The 16,575-nt window shown below is 43.5% G+C and overlaps 1 protein-coding gene across 2 annotated transcripts in view; it reads right to left on the reverse strand.

Annotated features, from left to right (window-relative positions):
* The window catches only part of Ect2l (epithelial cell transforming 2 like), a 64,593-nt gene that overhangs the window by 16,637 nt on the left and 31,381 nt on the right, over window positions 1-16,575 (reverse strand). For both annotated transcript variants that reach the window (XM_057761469.1, XM_057761468.1), the window contains exons 7-13: window positions 16,338-16,506; window positions 15,576-15,704; window positions 13,758-13,850; window positions 11,852-12,034; window positions 9,940-10,043; window positions 6,450-6,575; window positions 3,239-3,325 (exon numbers count right to left, since the gene is read on the reverse strand). In XM_057761469.1, coding sequence (XP_057617452.1) covers window positions 3,239-3,325; window positions 6,450-6,575; window positions 9,940-10,043; window positions 11,852-12,034; window positions 13,758-13,850; window positions 15,576-15,704; window positions 16,338-16,506 — 891 coding nt within the window. The remainder of the gene's footprint in view (window positions 1-3,238; window positions 3,326-6,449; window positions 6,576-9,939; window positions 10,044-11,851; window positions 12,035-13,757; window positions 13,851-15,575; window positions 15,705-16,337; window positions 16,507-16,575) is intronic.

Genomic DNA, 16,575 nt, shown 5'->3' on the forward strand with positions numbered 1-16,575 from the left:
AAGAAAATATAGAGAATAAAGTTAATGATTTAAAAAGGGGGGGGGTAAAAGTCTTTAAAGAGACAGAGTACAGATAGTTGTAGATTAAAAGAAATAAAGAAAAATAAGCCACATAACAATGGAAAATTCACAGAGAGTCTGGATTATGTACATTGTGTTTTCTTTAAAATTTTTGACTGTGAAGGAGCTAAGTACAGAGAGACATTTCATTATATGGGCTGCCAAGCAGAACCAGAATGGATATAAGGGTATTATGACTTCAAAATTTGGGCCTAAGGATATGATGCTTTGGAGAGGGTCTTCTTTTGTTTTCACAGAAGATGAGACCCTGTGGATTTCTTCTATCCCAATATGGTATGATAGACCACGCCCTCCTGAAAGGTTGCTGTGTACACCCTCAAAAAACTACTTCGCTCAACTGCCAACTGAGATGAATCTAGCACACAGGTTACACCATAAAAGACCTAAATAACAGCGCCCCCATTCAGCAGGAAGCAGTTTGGAGAGAAATAACTGCACCCATATTCCCAAATATTGTTTATAAATGTTCTTTTACATTTAAAGGGGGATATGATATAGATATGAATAATTTGCATTGGTATGGATTTTAAGGTCAATTTTGTTATATGTATATGTATTTCTGATCTTGATTAAGGTATTGTTATTGTGTAGTTCATTTAAAATGTAATGTATAATTAGGAAATATAGGTTGTTAATGGATAATCATCAATAATAGTCAAATTTGTAGTCATGTTAGTTAGATTTTCTAGATGTACATAGATATATTTTAGATAGACATTCTTCATATCTTTCAAAGATTATAGAATATGGCATTTTAAATGTTTTAATAACTTAGGGTTTTTCATGACAGTGAGACACTCTGCTCCTGGCAGCACCAATCTACTTCAAGGAGAAGATGGGCAGCTGGGCGGTGATGGTGCACGCCTTTAATCCCAGCACTTGGGAGGCAGAGGCAGGTGAATCTCTGTGAGTTTGAGACCAGCCTGGTCTACAAGAGCTAGTTCCAGGACAGGCTCCAAAGCCACAGAGAAACCCTGTCTCGAAAAAAAAAAAAAAAAAAAAAAAAAAAAGAAGAAGATAGGCATCGAAGAGGCACCTTATGGAGTTTGATAGCTATTTGAGCAAGAAACTGCTCTTGCCTGGACTGTTGCATAAACTGGACACAAAGAACCCGCAGAGAGAGGACTGCTGAACTTGCCTAAAGGTAAGATGATCTTTTGGGGTTCCTGATTCATGAAAGAGTCTGCGAGACATTCTGCAGGACACAGCAGATAGTGACTGAACTGCCTTTGAAATTTCCTGCTTCATGGAAATGTCTGCTGGAAACTATGGGCCTGTAGGCCGAAGATGGATGCCCCAATGGTACAGAGGAACTTTGGGTGACTGTCCAGGCGGTGAGATGTCTCTGTGATTTCTAGAGTTTTGTAAGTTGCTTACGTCTCATTTACTTAGGTAATATTATATCCTCCTGGAGTCTTTGATGGAGTTGAAGAATAGATAGATAGTTATAGCTGTTTTCCTTAGTTATGATAAAGATAAAATAGATGTAAATATTGTAATTTTTACTTGATAACTGTTTTGTTATATGTAATTTTACTATGTTAAAGTTAAAGCCTTTCTTTTTTGTTTAAACAAAAAAAAGGGGAAATGATGGAGGAATTACTTTCATTTAATAAAGAAACTGCCTCGGCCCATTTATAGGCCAGCCCTTAGGTGGGTGGAGTAAACAGACAGAATGCTGGGAGAAAGAAGCCAAGTCAGTCAGTTGCCATGATTCTCATACTCCAGACAGACGCAGGTTAAGATCTTTCCTGGTAAGCCAGCTCGTGGTGCTACACAGAATATTAGAAATGGGTTAGATCAATATGTAAGAGCTAGCCAATAAGAGGCTGGAACTAATGGGCCAGGCAGTGCTTAAAAGAATACAGTTTCCGTGTAATTTCAGGGCATATGCTAACCATGCGGGAGGCCAGGTGCCAGGAACTTAGCCCGCCGCTCGTATCACAACAGAAATGTAATGACTGAGTCCCTCAGCAAGGGCCCATAGCAAGATGCCGGAAGAGGAGAAAGAGGCAAGACTCAAAAGACAGATCATCTTAAGGGAAGATGGCAATGGTGTAGATCTAGATACAGCTACCCAGCAGCCTGGTGAACTGAGACAGAGCCTGTGGTGGCCCACCCACTCCTGAGTGTCTTTTGCTCTTTCTTTCTCATCCAATGGGATAGCAGAAGGAACTGTACTGTCTACCTTGCTCTGCCGAGTGCTTGGATTATAGGTGTGTGCCACCACTGCCTGGCTTCTATGGCTAACAAGTGTGGCTAGCTTCTCACTCTGATCTTCAGGCAAGCTTTATTTGTTAAAGCACAAACAAAATATCACCATGGCCAAAAGCAATTTAAAACAATCCTAGCCAGGTAGGTAGTTCAGGCATGTAATCTGAGGGCTCTGAAGGCTGTGGCGGTTGCTATCATCAGTTTGTAATGGTTTTCCATGCTGATTTCTAGTGATCAATCAATCAGTAGGGAGAGTGAGAAACCCTGCCGTAAGGCCAGTGCCTGCCCTGGACCCTCCCTGGGCATGATGGGGCTCTAAAGTTTTCTAGGTCTGAGTTCAAGGCTTGCAGAACTCATACTATTCTCTGAGAGTCTAACCTCAGATAAGGCACCTAGGCTTTCTAACTCAGGTGTTCATCTGTAAAACTGGATACCAACATCTTCTTTGGAGTCTTTGGAAAAAGAAATGTAAAGCCATGATGAATGTTCCAAAATCATGAATGCATGCTGTGCATTTTGGCAGCTAGGACAGCCTAGCTGTCTGTCTGGCATCCCCTCTCCAGGCTGTCCATCCTGGAGCATTTCCCATATAGAGACTAGAGTAAGCTTTTGGTGCGAGCCTGTAAGTTGGTGAGCCAATTAAAACCTGCAAACCTTCACACCCATGTGTCCTTTTTTTTAAAATGAAAAAGTCATAGAGTCACATACAGATTGGTCTTCTCCCAGATGCCACATCTCCATCCTGTGACTCAAGTTCTGAGTCTATAGCATAGTTACCAGGGGGTGAGAAATCTACCAACTGGGTTTTATTCCAGTTCAATTAAGTAGTTGCTTCGTTGTCCTTCTCTTTAAGGGATGTCTCCAAGAAAAACAAAGAACTAACCATGGTTAATAATGGCTCTTCCCTGTCAGCAAGAACACTGATAGGAAATAGGCGGCTTACCAGCTTAAACAGCACCTCCATGTTCAAGTTGCTTTGGTTTGGACTAGACTTTGTGTCCTGAAAATTGTCTTCTATGGCACGTCTTTCCTGAAGATGAAATGGAACTTAGTTATTTGGAGGCGGGTCCCTGTAATCCCTGAAAGCGCCATCAGTATGCTTCCCATCCGAGCTTGGGAACCATCTGTCCTCAGCTCTCATGGCAAGGTCCCTAGGCACACTGAATTAGGTACTTGACAAATGTGGTTCCTCTCTTCAACTAAGGTTTGTGTTTTTAATAACAGCCCTTAGGGCAGTGGTTCTCAACCTGTGGGTCTCAACCCTTTTGAGGGGTCACATTAGGTATCCTGATTTACATTACGGTTTATAACAGTAGCAAAATTACAGTTATGAGGTAGCAATGAAATAATTTTATGGTTGGTGGTCACCACAACACGAGGAGCTGTATTAAAGGGTCACAGCATTAGGAAGGTTGTGAACCATTGTCTTAGGGATTTGGGAGTTGGTTCATTGGGTAAAAGTGCCCACGTGTAATCCCAGCCTTAAGAGGAAGAAATAGAAGGGTTCCTGGGGTTAGCTGGTCAGCCAATCTATCCAAGACAGCAAGTTCCAGACTCAGTGAGAGACCCTGTCCAAAATAAACAAAACCTGGAGAGCAACAGAAGACAATTCTCACCACTCTGTACACACATGTACACACATACATGTGCACACACACAATTTAAAAATAGAAACGGCTTTTTGCTTCCTTTCTTCCCTGAAAGGTGGGGTGCGGGTAAGGGTCCTGCCTTCAGGGCTCCTCTCCGTCTACACACTCCTGAGAGTGGGCTTGACTCTGATTCCTCTTCTTCCCTTGGCAGCGGTGGGAAGAGGCTGATCTCGCTTTGAAGATGCTGGAAAGAACAGGCTCCTGCGCTTTAGAAAAGCCACCCCTTTCTTCCATTCATGAGAAAACGCCATCAAGCAGTTCACATACTCTTGCAAGATTTGTCTGTTTTCACATTTAAATACGACTTTTTTTCTCTCTCTCTTTACTATATCTTGTGGTTTGTCTATAAATTAGTGGATCAAAATAAAAAAGTCCCCTGGTTACCTGAGCGCAACCCAGGGGCCCCTTTAGCAACAGAACAATAGCCCTGTGTTCCTGCTAGAAAAACAAAACAGCAGTAAAGACTGCTGCTTTCCCTACTTAAAGATAAAACTCTTAGTAGAGATCCCCTGCTGTCTCTGGAAGAAGTCAGAGGACAAACATCACCTTGTTTGAGGATTTGCTTGTCTTGTTTCCTTGAGACAGAGTCCCCAGTATCCTAGCCTCTCCTTAGATTTGCTCTCTGGCTAACGCTGACCTTAAACTCTTGACCCTCCTAACACCTCCTAAATACTAGGATTATAGGCCCACACCTTCTGGCCTGGCTATAAACATCAGTTTTCAACCAAAACTCTTTTTACCTTATGAGGAGAAAATGAGTGTATTCTGTAGCTCTGTGCTTCCATATTACAGCTGTCAGGTCCAAAGGCAACTCCACTTCCCCACACACCAAAGAGCAGTCCAAATACCCAGAAATGGACTCAACCTGAGCTATAGGGGGATTTCTGGTGGTTAGATAAAAGTCAGCATTCCACAGGAACTTGTGAAACTGGTCCTCACCTATGAAAAGGAGTCTTTTCTTTTACCTCTGTCAGAAGAGACAGATGGCTACCTGTGGTGCCTATTAGCATAGCAAAGCTCATACTGGCCTCCAGCCGCCCTCAGGGTCTGAGTACCTGTCACAGTTTCGAAGCCCAGGCTAAGCCGGGCGGTGGTGGTGGCGGCGCACGCCTTTAATCCCAGCACTCGGGAGGCAGAGGCAGGCAGATCTCTGTGAGTTTGAGGTCAGCCTGGTCTACAAGAGCTAGTTCCAGGACAGGAACCAAAAAGCTACCGGAGAAACCCTGTCTCGAAAATCCCAAAAAAAAAAAAAAAAAAAAAAGCCCACGCTAGCATCCTAGCTTTTCTCCCCTCCCCCTGTACCCAATATCCTCTCTCTCTCTCTCTCTCTCTCTCTCTCTCTCTCTCTCTCTCTCTCTCTCTCTCTCTCTCTCTCTCTCTCTCTCTCTCTCTCTCTCTCTCTTCCCTCTACAATAAAGAATTTCCCCTTAATCAACAGATTAGACAGCAGGCAGAAACTTTGGTGCGGGAGGTGGTCCCTGAGCAGTCTCAGCTCTCTCCCTGTAAGCAGGCTCTACCTCTCAAGCACCCGTCTGCTCCAGGGACTCTGCTCTTCCATGTATGGATGTCTCATGTCAGCCTGGTATATTTTTATACTTTTGCCTTGAGGCGGGAGAGGCCTTTGAATTTTGAGGGGAAAAAAAATCTTCAGAATTTCCCTTTGAGTAAAACACTCTTCAGTTTAAAATAAATTACAGCGCTAAGTATTTATAGCCAGGAAACCATCACTTTGTCAAGTGATCGGAGACACCAGCAGCTCTGAGGAGCAAGCAGCTGCAGTTAAAAGCTTAATCACTGTCCTGTAGCACAGTTGGGAGGTAGGACCCTAGTAAAGAAATTGGTCATGGGGGCACACCCTGGAAGGGATCTGGGGATCTTGGCTTGCCTTCCTTTTCTCACTTCCTTTCCCTTCCTGGCGTTGGTGGAGGCTGTTCGTTAGTTTCCAGCCGCCCACACCTGAAATAATCACTGGCCTAGACCTCACAGAGCTCCACCTGCTTCTGCCTCCCAAGTGTTAAGATTAAAGGTGTGCGCCTCCACCCCCTCACCCCCCCACCCCCGTGAAAGATGAACTCTTCGTTTCATCAGCAACACAAAAGATCTCAGTCTGCAATCTTTTTCTTTCAAGTTACCTCAGTGAGAATTCAGCTGAGTAAATGAAGCAAAATGCAGATTCACAGCTATCCTGTCAGCAGAGGAGCTTGTGCTCTCCGCGGCCTAAATGCCACTCAGGTGAGGAACCAAGAAACACCCTATTTAATAGTCTGCGTCAACGATCTTGGTAAAACAATTGACAGCTGGAAGCTTTCCAGGAAACCCATCATCCTTCAGGAGAATCTCTTCTCCACAGGAGCCTTGCTCTACAGAGAAGCACCACGCATTAAAAACTCAGCTAGTTACAGGACAGGCTCCAAAGCTACAAAGAAACCCTGTCTCGAAAAAACAAGAAAAAAAAACACACAAAACAAAACAACAACAACAGAAATATGCAACAGCAACGTTTACCTTCGCGAGTGGATCCGATGTTACTTTTAGGTCACAGTCTAACAGAATATCGTTTCCTTCAAATTCCTCGCTCTTTTTACTAGATTTCTTCAGCAGAAAAGATGACAAAAATTCCAGAGGTTTGTCCTGAAAAATGCCCCCCCAACACACACAAAAAAATTCAATTTAAACTATTCCCCCGACATGTTAAACATACGACAGAAAAGAGCAGGTCAGGTGGTAAAGTGCCTGCGTGAGCTTAAGGACCTGAGTTCTGACCCCAACACCAAGGAACAACTCAGCTCTGGTGCTACATGCCTGTAACCCCTGCCCCGTGGGATCCCCAGAGATCAGTGGCCAGCTGGCCTAACTGAGCAGTGAGATGAAAGGTTACTGAGTGACTCTGTCTCAAAACATGAGGCCAAAAGTGATCAAGGAAAACACCTCTGGCCTACAGACACACATACATGTCACACACATGTACTAGACTTTTTCTTTTGGGGCCCCCAACCAGATTCCAAATCATGACACACAGTTTCGAATGCTTGGCTTTAGTTTAGCTCTTTTCTGGATAGCCCTTTTAACTTAAATTAACCTGTTTCTCTTTATCTACCTTTTGCCTTGGGGCTTTTTTACTTTCTTTCTGTATATCTTATGTTCACTGCTTCTCTTGTCTGCTGACTGTTGGCTTCCTGGCTTTTGACCCTGGGTATGTTCCTTGTTCTCTCCTCCTCCTCTTCTTCTTCCTCCTCTTCTCTCTTTTTGAGCCTTGATTTCTCCTCCTATTTATCCTCTCTGCCTGCTAGTCCCGCCTATCCTTTCTCTGCCATGCTATTGGCTGTTCAGCTCTTTATTAGACCAATCAGGTGCCTTAGGCAGGCAAGGTGAAACAAATGCAACACATCTTTTCATAATTAAACAAACGCAGCATAAATTCACCTTTACACAGCTGAAGTAATATTCCTCAGCATAAACTAATGTAACACATCTTTGCCTAGTTAAAATAATATTCTACAACACATACAAGCACATGCATGTGCTCTACACATGGATACATACAAAAGAGTACACATTTCTACCAGACTTTTCAGCTCCCTGCTTAAATCATAGAACTAGGAAACAAAGTAATTGTTATTCAACTAATATTAGTAGATTTGTGCTCATCCCATATTTTGGTTCTCAGCTTTTCTTCACAATCCAAGGTCTTGTGGAAGACTCGCTCGAGATCTTTAGACTCAAAGTGGTTCACAACAGCCCTTGGCAACATGAGAAAAGGGGCAGCATGGATCTTGTGGTCTCTCAGGAGGGAAGCAAGCCTAGGAGAGAGGCAGGGCAGCACCACTGATGAGAAACACAGCAACTCCTTGTGGTGGCTACTTCCTTCTCACACTGTAGGTTTTGAGCCTCATCAAAATTATGTCATAATATGGTTATTCATCCATCAAACAAGTTTAACCAGTTGGTGTTTGAGAGAAAGTGCAGGGTCTTTCCAGGCCTTTGGATCTCTGTGAATACCTATGATCACTTCAACAGAGAAACTAGTCAAGGCCTTGACTCACAGGGTGTAAGGTTGGCATATCACTGAGCTGAGGCCATGGCAGGCAGTCTATGGCTAAGAGTAATTCCATACAGGGTAGCTAAGCCTGCAGCTATCTGGTGCTGCCCCGGAAAACCAAGACAAACCAGAGCAGATAAAGAGCAGCAAGGAGAGAGCATGTGTGCAGAGATCATGTTTAAATGATAGAATCACCACAGGAGAGGGTCAGTCCTGGAAGAGTAAAGAGCTTGCATAGCTGTGAGACTGCACCAGTCATGGCTTCTCCTCTCTTATTCTGGACTTCCCCCAAATGTCTAGTCATTTCCTTCGGCTTCACAATTATCTTGAGGCTGTGAGAAAGGGAGCCCATGGACTAAACCTTGTGTGTGTGTGTGTGTGTGTGTCTTAGGGCTTCTATTGCTATGAAGAGACACCATGACCACAGCAACTCTTACAAAGGAAAACATTTAACTGGGCTCGCTTCCAGTTCAAAAGTTTAGTCCATTGTCGTCATGGTGGGACGTGGAAGTGTACAGACAGACATGGTGCTGGAGAAGGAGCTAAGAATTCTATATCTTGATCCAAAGGCAACAGGAAGTGCACTGAGACAATGGGCATGGCTTGAACATATACGAGATCTCAAAGATCATTCCCACAGCGACACACTTCATCCAACAAGGTCTTACCTGCTCCAACAAAGCCACACTTCCTATGAGCTTATGGGGGCAAGTTACATTCAAACTACCAGTGTGTGTGTGTATGTGTGTGTGTGTATGTGTGTAAGCCAGAGGACAATCTTGGCACTGCCCACTTTTTATTTTAAAGAGGGTTTCTCATTGGTCTGGAACTCACCAAGTAAGCAATGAAGCAATGCTGGCCGGCCAGAGAGGCCCAGGGATCCACCTGTTTCTCCCTCTGCAGCACTTGGATTACAAGCATCTGCATTACAAGCATCTGCCTCCATATCTCGCTTGACTTCACATAGGTTCTGGAAGTCAAGCTCAGTACCTCACACTTGCAAAGCAGGCCCTGTCCTGCCTATGCCAGCTCCCAAGCTGGCTAATCTCTTAGAGTCTTCTGAAATGTATACCCTGACTTTTCTGGCATACTGTCTAAGATGGCCTGATAATACAAATACTTCTTGAGACTCCCAACTATTCCTATCCCCAAAGGCTGGCTCACCTGGCTCTCTTTTGTGTTTTCTTTCCTACTCTCTCTCTCATCTAAGCCCCTTGCCTATCATCATTTTGTACCTGTTTTACATGCTTCAGTTTCCTGGCTCATGAACTTGTTTTCTAACGTGATGGAGGTGGGTCTTGAATTAATCTGTTGCTTTCATTGGTTAATTAATAAAGAAACTGCCTAGGCCCATTTGATAGGCCAACCCGTAGGTGGGTGGAGTAAACAGAACAGAATGCTGGGAGAAAGAAGCCGAATGAGTCGCCATGATTCTCCCACTCCAGACAGACGCAGGTTAGATCTTTCCTGGTAAGCCAGCTCGTGGTGCTACACAGAATATTAGAAATGGGTTAGATCAAAATGTAAGAGCTAGCCAATAAGAGGCTGGAACTAATGGGTCAGGCAGTGCTTAAAAGAATACAGTTTCCGTGTAATTATTTCGGGGCATAAGCCATGTGGGCAGCTGGGTGCCGGGGACGCAGCCCCGCAGCCCCGCCGCTCATATTACTACACAAATGAGGTCACTTCTGACTAAAATTAGGCACAAGACAGAAAACAGCATGCAAATTAATAGACTTTAAATAACCCAGAAGTTCTCCTGCTTCTCTGTTTTATATACTTAGTACACCACATCTTGACTCCAGAATCTCTCTGAGCCTGCTTTTATAAACTGACGTGATTTCTCCGAGGAACTCTGTCCAGAACGATAAACTGGTAAACGATAACAATCATAAACTAAGGGTTTATTTGTGCTGAAATTTTTTCCGGTTTTTGTCCTTCAGCCACAATACTTACAGATCCTTCTTTTGACAACTCCACCAGCCCATCCGCCAGAGCCTGTGCAGCATCTTGGTTATCTAGGATGCTGGCCATACTCAGAGAGTCAAACATAAGTTGCCCTGAAATGTAAGTAAGGTATACATGCTGTACTTAACTCATGCGAGACATGTGATAGCGAGGAAAACAGTCACCACGGTTGTTTTCAGTGGACAACAATACAAGTTTTCTTATTGCCATGAGAAGCTCTGTCATAAACCAGGAAATGAGCCAAAGCGATTTCAATGTGGCAAAACCGATATTGAAAGGGAATCTAAGAATCTGACAATAATAAAGGAAAATTATGAATGGAACCTTGTATGTTAGTTGATCCAGCTAAATAGTCTCCCATTTCCCTCACCTTGCATTCAAATGTAAATATTTTAAGTTCAGAGAAAGTCGCTTTCATATAAGCATATCTATTCATTTTAATATTTCAATATTTACAAACTTTACTGGAAAATATCTTTCCCCATTGACTTCTCATTGCCAACACATTTTCATAAAAAATAATCTGCTTTTTCCCTTTTTCTATCTAATCCTTAGTATTTATAAAAGAAAAAGATTTATTTCTCCTGGTTTATAGTTTTTGTTTTGTTTTGTTTGTTTGTTTGTTTGAGACAGGGTTTCTCTGTGGAGCCCTGACTGTTCTAGAACTCACTTTGTAGACCAGACTTGCCTTGAACTCACAGAGATCCACCTGCCTCTGCCTCCTGAGTGCTGGGATTAAAGGCATGCGCCACCACTACCAGGCTGGTTTATAGTTTCCAAACTATTTAAGACTATCAGTTTGACATTTTCTAGATGTGTCAGAGCAGGTGGCACAGGAAAATGCAGGGGAAGATCTCGACGTAAGAGGCATTTGTGAAGCAAGGTGTAGGACATGTGTCGATGGACAGAGTGCCGTTGTGGACACACGTGCGCTCCTGTCTGTGTGCACAACACAGAGAGAAAGAAGGCACGGGTCTGTAGTGTTCAAATGGTACTGTCTTAGTACAATGGAATGTTTAAGATTTGAAGAGATGGTCAGAGGTGAAGGAGGACATATTTACCCAAATGGCGAAAGTGCCTCTTGCTAAAGAATGAGCTGGTTTAGCTTGTGATCTCGTGTTGAGACTGTACATTATTCCACAAAGACTGTTGTGGTAACTGGAGCAGGGGGATGGAGTGGGGACGGAAAATTGATTCAGTGATGTCCAGCAGGCTCATTAAAAGACCATAGAGCCCAGCACCAAGCTCCATCTTTTAGTTTATTGTTTATGAAGAAAATTATAATATATAATTTATATGCATAGTTGGAGGGGAACCCGAATGGGCTCATCTACCTGAAGCATCCAGGTAAATTATGCATTTTAGATGATAACTGAACTGTAGAACAAGTATGCTCATTAAAAGACCATAGAGCCCAGCACCAAGCTCCATCTTTTATTTTATTGTTTATGAAGAAAATTATAATATATAATTTATATGCATAGTTGGAGGGGAACCCGAATGGGCTCATCTACCTGAAGCATCCAGGTAAATTATGCATTTTAGATGATAACTGAACTGTAGAACAAGTTGTGTACTAGACACCATGGGTAAGAAGTGCTTAGCAGCTGAAAAGTTGTGGTGCAGAAAGATACAGTTTTCTAGTTGGGCAAAAAGCAAGTTCTGTCCAGGGCAGATGGGCTGCCATATGGACCAATAAGATGGAGAGACCTGAAAACGGGAGTCAGCCCCAACACTCTGAGCATGGCTAGTTTTCTCTTGAGTATTTGAGAAACCAAGGCGATGGTGTTTGACCAAGCATGTGTTACAGCTGGGTTTTCCTTCTGCTGTTCTCGGCCTTGAATTTTCTCAGGGAATAGATAAGCTCTGGTCTGATCTGCGAAAGTGTCAGAGATCTTACCCAGGATTCGGCTGCTGATGCTCCTCTGCAAGTTCTTGAAGAGTGGGTGGAACTCCTTCCTCACTGACTTCAAGGTGTCTTCTAGGGAGTCCGTGAAGTTGGTCCATGCCTGCAGCTTAGACTCACTGAAGTAGTCAGAAGGAGGCGGCCTGTCCTGCTGTGGCCCCAGCCATTCACTAAGAACTGACAGGATTTCTATTGAAGATTTGAGATCTTTGTGTGTGTGTGTGTGTGTGCACGCGCACATATGTGTGCGTATGTGTACAAGTGTACGTGTGTGCACTTACATGTAGAGGCCAGAGGTCAACTCAAGGGGTTGTTTCCCAGGTGCTATTCACCGAGTTATTTGAGACAAGGCTTCTTTCATTGGCCTTGAGCTCTTCAAGTAGCTCAAGACTTGACCTGAGGCAGGGGATTTCTACTTTTTGTTTAAAGTACGAACAGCTCAGCTGTCTTTATACTGGGCATAATGAACTTTCTCAGGAGAAGATAAGCAGCCACAGCCTGCTTTCAGTGGTAACATAAGAAACTCAAACAGGACACCATGAATGCCCGTCTGTTCGTGGCAGATAAGGTTGGCATGTTCTACTCGAAATTAGAAACGAAATCGCTGTCTGGTGCTTTGGGAAGCAGAGGGGATAGATGTAAGAATGTGTCTCTCCATTCTAAAGTGAGAATTCTTCCTACTTAGCACTTCCCACACCCTGCCATGCCATTCGAGGTCAACCCCCCAGCAGCCCCTCCTCCTCTCTTTCTCAAATTATGGGGAACCCAAAATATTCCGCATGACTGTGGTGGATGGGCGAGAAAGTCAGACTCCTTGCAAAGCAATTGCATCATGATGGAGCGGCCCACTGGTGTGTTGTTGGTGCAGGTTTTTACTGGAATGGATAATCAGATCCATTGCGTTTCCAGTCCCTACAAGCATGCGCATGCGCAAGACTCTCCAATGTGTTCCTTTACAAGGAGAGTAAGAAGAAACGACCAAAGGAGAAAGGGGCAGGGGGAGAAAAAGAAGTACAGCTGTCCCTTAGGGCAAACAACAGGGCCCAAACCTTGCTGTGCTGAGCTAGGCAAGTCTCCCCACAGAGCCACAGGCACCATCGTTTGCTGATGCTGAACGAACTGCAGTGAACCCGCTGTCTCTGAACTACGAAGTCAATGCACTTTCTGTTCCCCTACATGGAATCATTTCCCTTACAAGTGTCACACTGGTGCCAACTCTCCCCAGTCATGAAAGGCCTTTGGGGACTAAAGAATCAGTGTTCCTGTCATCTCCAAAGCAGCCCAAGCCCTGTTTGGTAGAAAGAGAGGAGTGTTCAACGAGAAAATGACGCGTGACCCTGTAGGATAGCCACGTGGTTCTCCTGTCAGCCAGTGTTGCATTTTTTTTAGCCAATATCAGTAGCTTTATTTATTGAGTCAGTGAAGGTGGATATGCAGGCGTATTTTCTCTTTTGAGCCATTTCCCATCTTGATCATGCAACTCCATGGGATCTGAGCAAAGCTCCTTACAGCTCCAATTTTTGTTCCCAAATAAAACCTACAATTCTTTTTAAACTAGGAAAACACATTCTCTAAATCATCAAATTTTGCTGGACTCCTTCAAGGGAGTTTTAGTATACGATGGCTTGAAGCAAAATATTTTCAGCCAAAAATCCTCCTCTAAACAAATGACCCAGTGGCGTGAAATGACACAGCTCTGGAAGGGACAACATCCACTCAGAGAGAGTGGCAATTGCCGCAGGCAGATCGGAATCATTGTACAACGGCAAACGTGTACAGCTGCTGCTTGCTGGTGAAGAGAAACGAGACAAGGAGCGTGTTTGCCTAGGCCTTGTCCTTTAGGGACGCCGAAGCGGCTGTCTGTGACTGGACACAGCAGCCAGCTCTCGTGTACACTTACTGTGTTGGAATGAACCAGTCGCGATTCCGGTGGGGGCAGAGAAGAATGTACCAGTTAGTTGAGAGAGCTGAGAAAGAACTTCTAGGCCTGCTTCTGCACATTCAAAAAACAAAAACAAAAAGCTTGCATTAGTTTACTCACGGGTTTCTTGGAAACGGTAAACTCTTACTGAGAAGCCTGGCAGAGCTGGCCAAGAAAGACCACAGGCAACTGTCAAATTCTTCTGTCAAAGAGCCCATAACTGCCTCACCTTTACCCCCATGGACAGATGTCCACACACCTAATTTGTGAGAAGAGAGCGACGAGATGTGGAAGAGGACAGGCAGCTCAAGCAGATGCTTTCCTCCAAGTTGGGAATGTTTAAGTCAAAGACAGAAAACCTCATGGGTTTCCTAAAGTATTCTGAGTAAAGGGGAATTGTCATTGAAAGTGGACAGGATGGAACAAGATGTCAACATTTAATGTGGCGTTAATTTCTCCTCTTCCTCGGTGACACAGACTGGAATATAAAGTGGATTACAGAATTTAGTGACTACATTGAACTGCTTGAGAAGAAACTTACGTAATGGATGGGGCGTTTCAATTCTCTTTGCTTCTAGGCGCAAGATGGTAGAAGCTGATGGGGTGAGATGCTATTTTCATTGATAATTAAGTCAGACGGAGAGTCCACAAGAGCCCAGAGACAGAGAATGGACTCAAGTTCATATCAACCATGATTGCAGTAATCTTGTACATAAAGTTCACAGGGGGGAGAGGGAGAAAAGGCTTCCCTACAGGAATGGTGCTGGGAAAACAGGTCCCCATATGTAAAATAAACTAAATTTCAGCCCAAGTCTTGTATTCTGAAATAAACAATTGGCCCACAGACCTAAATGCCAAACTTAAACTCCTATTATGTGAAGGAGGGAATCTTTATGATCTTTGATTTGTAAGGAATTTTAAAACATGGGGATGGGAGAAATGGCACAGAGGTTAAGTGCCCTGGCTTCACTTCCAGAGAATCCAGGTTGGATTCCCAGTACCCACATGGCTCCTGACAACCTGGTGTTAACTCCAGTTCTGGAGGATCTGACACCCTCTTCTGGTCTCCATGGGCACTGCACCCATGTGGTACAAACATACACATGACAGAATACCTACAGGCAAAAGATTTTAAAATACATACTTTTTTAAATAATTTAAAAATATGACAATAAAAACATAATTACAAAAGAAAAGCTAATAAATTTGATTTCATCAAAACTAAGAAATTCTTGTGTTCAGTGGAACTCTTCAGAGAAGGAAAATATGAGGCAGCAACTAGAAAAACAATCTATCCTTCAAAATCTGCTAGATACTTGAACAGACACTGAGGAAGATTTTTAAATGGCGGATAAGTACATAGAAAGATGCTCAGTGTTGTGACTCAGTAGGAGTCTGCACATCAGAACCACTATGAGATGCTTCTGTATCCACTTGAATGGCTAAAACCAAAGTGTCAAGTGTCGAGCAGTTCTCTGGAAAAGTAAAGGGGTACAACAGGCCAGCTGGCTTTGTAAAAGTTGAGTGTGCACTGCTGGGATTGTATGTACCTTAGGGGAGTGACTGCACACGTCCCTACACATGCTCACAGCAACCTCACTTATAAAATACATGGTATAGATAAAGAAATTACAGTATACAGGGTAACCGTATTTCCTGCAATCATTACAGTGGTAAAAAGGAATGAGTCATTGATCCATGCATTAAATGGATTCATTAGTGAAGACACCTCAGAAACACACAAAAATGACATCATGGGTAGACATGTCCCTTGCCTTTCTAGATCCTGATGCTGACCTGATGCTCCAAGTGGCACAAAGAAGTCTACCCGGCCCCCTTCTTCTTCTGTGGCCACATAGCTTCCCAGCTTCTCCCAGAAGTCTCTCACTTCAGGCCACAGTAAATTTTTAATACAAATTTTATAGCCTAAGGAAAAAAATTAAAATTATCGATATTGGTTTGTTACATCACCATAAGCAGAAACTTTTGGCACTTTGTGGAAATAAAATCACAAATTTAAAACATAATATTTGCCCATAAAACCAAGATTGCCAAGTGGTGTGGGAGGTCCTTCTGCCTATATGTTGCTTTTATTGGTTAATGAATAAAAACTGCCTTGGCCTGTTGGTAAGGCAGAACTTAGGTAGGTGGGGAAAACTGGACTGAATTCTGGGAGAAAGAAGGCAGAGAGAGACACCATGGAGCCGCCAGAGTCAGACGTGCCAAAACTTTGCTGGTAAGCCACTGCCACGTGGAAATATACAGATTAATATAAATGGGTTAAATTAACAAAAAGAAAAAAAATAAAGAATGCGAATAAACAAACTGTACACTTAAAGAGGATTAAGATTGTAACCATTATACTGTGATTTTAATCATAATATTTAAAATTATCATCAGAAATCATTAAAAGCTACTTTACATTCTTCATGACGACACAATAAACCTTTCCTAGTGAATGAGAAGTTAACAGTGCTGCTGCTGTGACCGTCACATTTGTGGGTAAGCGCTGAAAACACTCAAACTGTGGGACTGCTCTCCGCCAATCCCCAGACCAACCTTGGAGTAAGTCAATTTCTCGGCTGTTTCCACTGCTAAATATTCCCAGGCTCCGTGCCTTCCGCCCTTGCAGAGCTCTGTCTAGGAGATGAAGCAAGCCCTCCAAGGTCACACCGCTGTGTTCGTAGGGCACCGTCACTACGCCCACCTTAACGCTCTCCACCACCATCTGGAAGCAAGACCAGAGCTGTAAGAGTCAGTGCGTGCATGCTTTAGAGCTAGATGAAGAAGCCAGGTG

Source organism: Chionomys nivalis, chromosome 2 (assembly GCF_950005125.1).
Source record: "Chionomys nivalis chromosome 2, mChiNiv1.1, whole genome shotgun sequence".
In the NCBI taxonomy this organism is placed as follows: Eukaryota; Metazoa; Chordata; class Mammalia; order Rodentia; family Cricetidae; genus Chionomys; species Chionomys nivalis.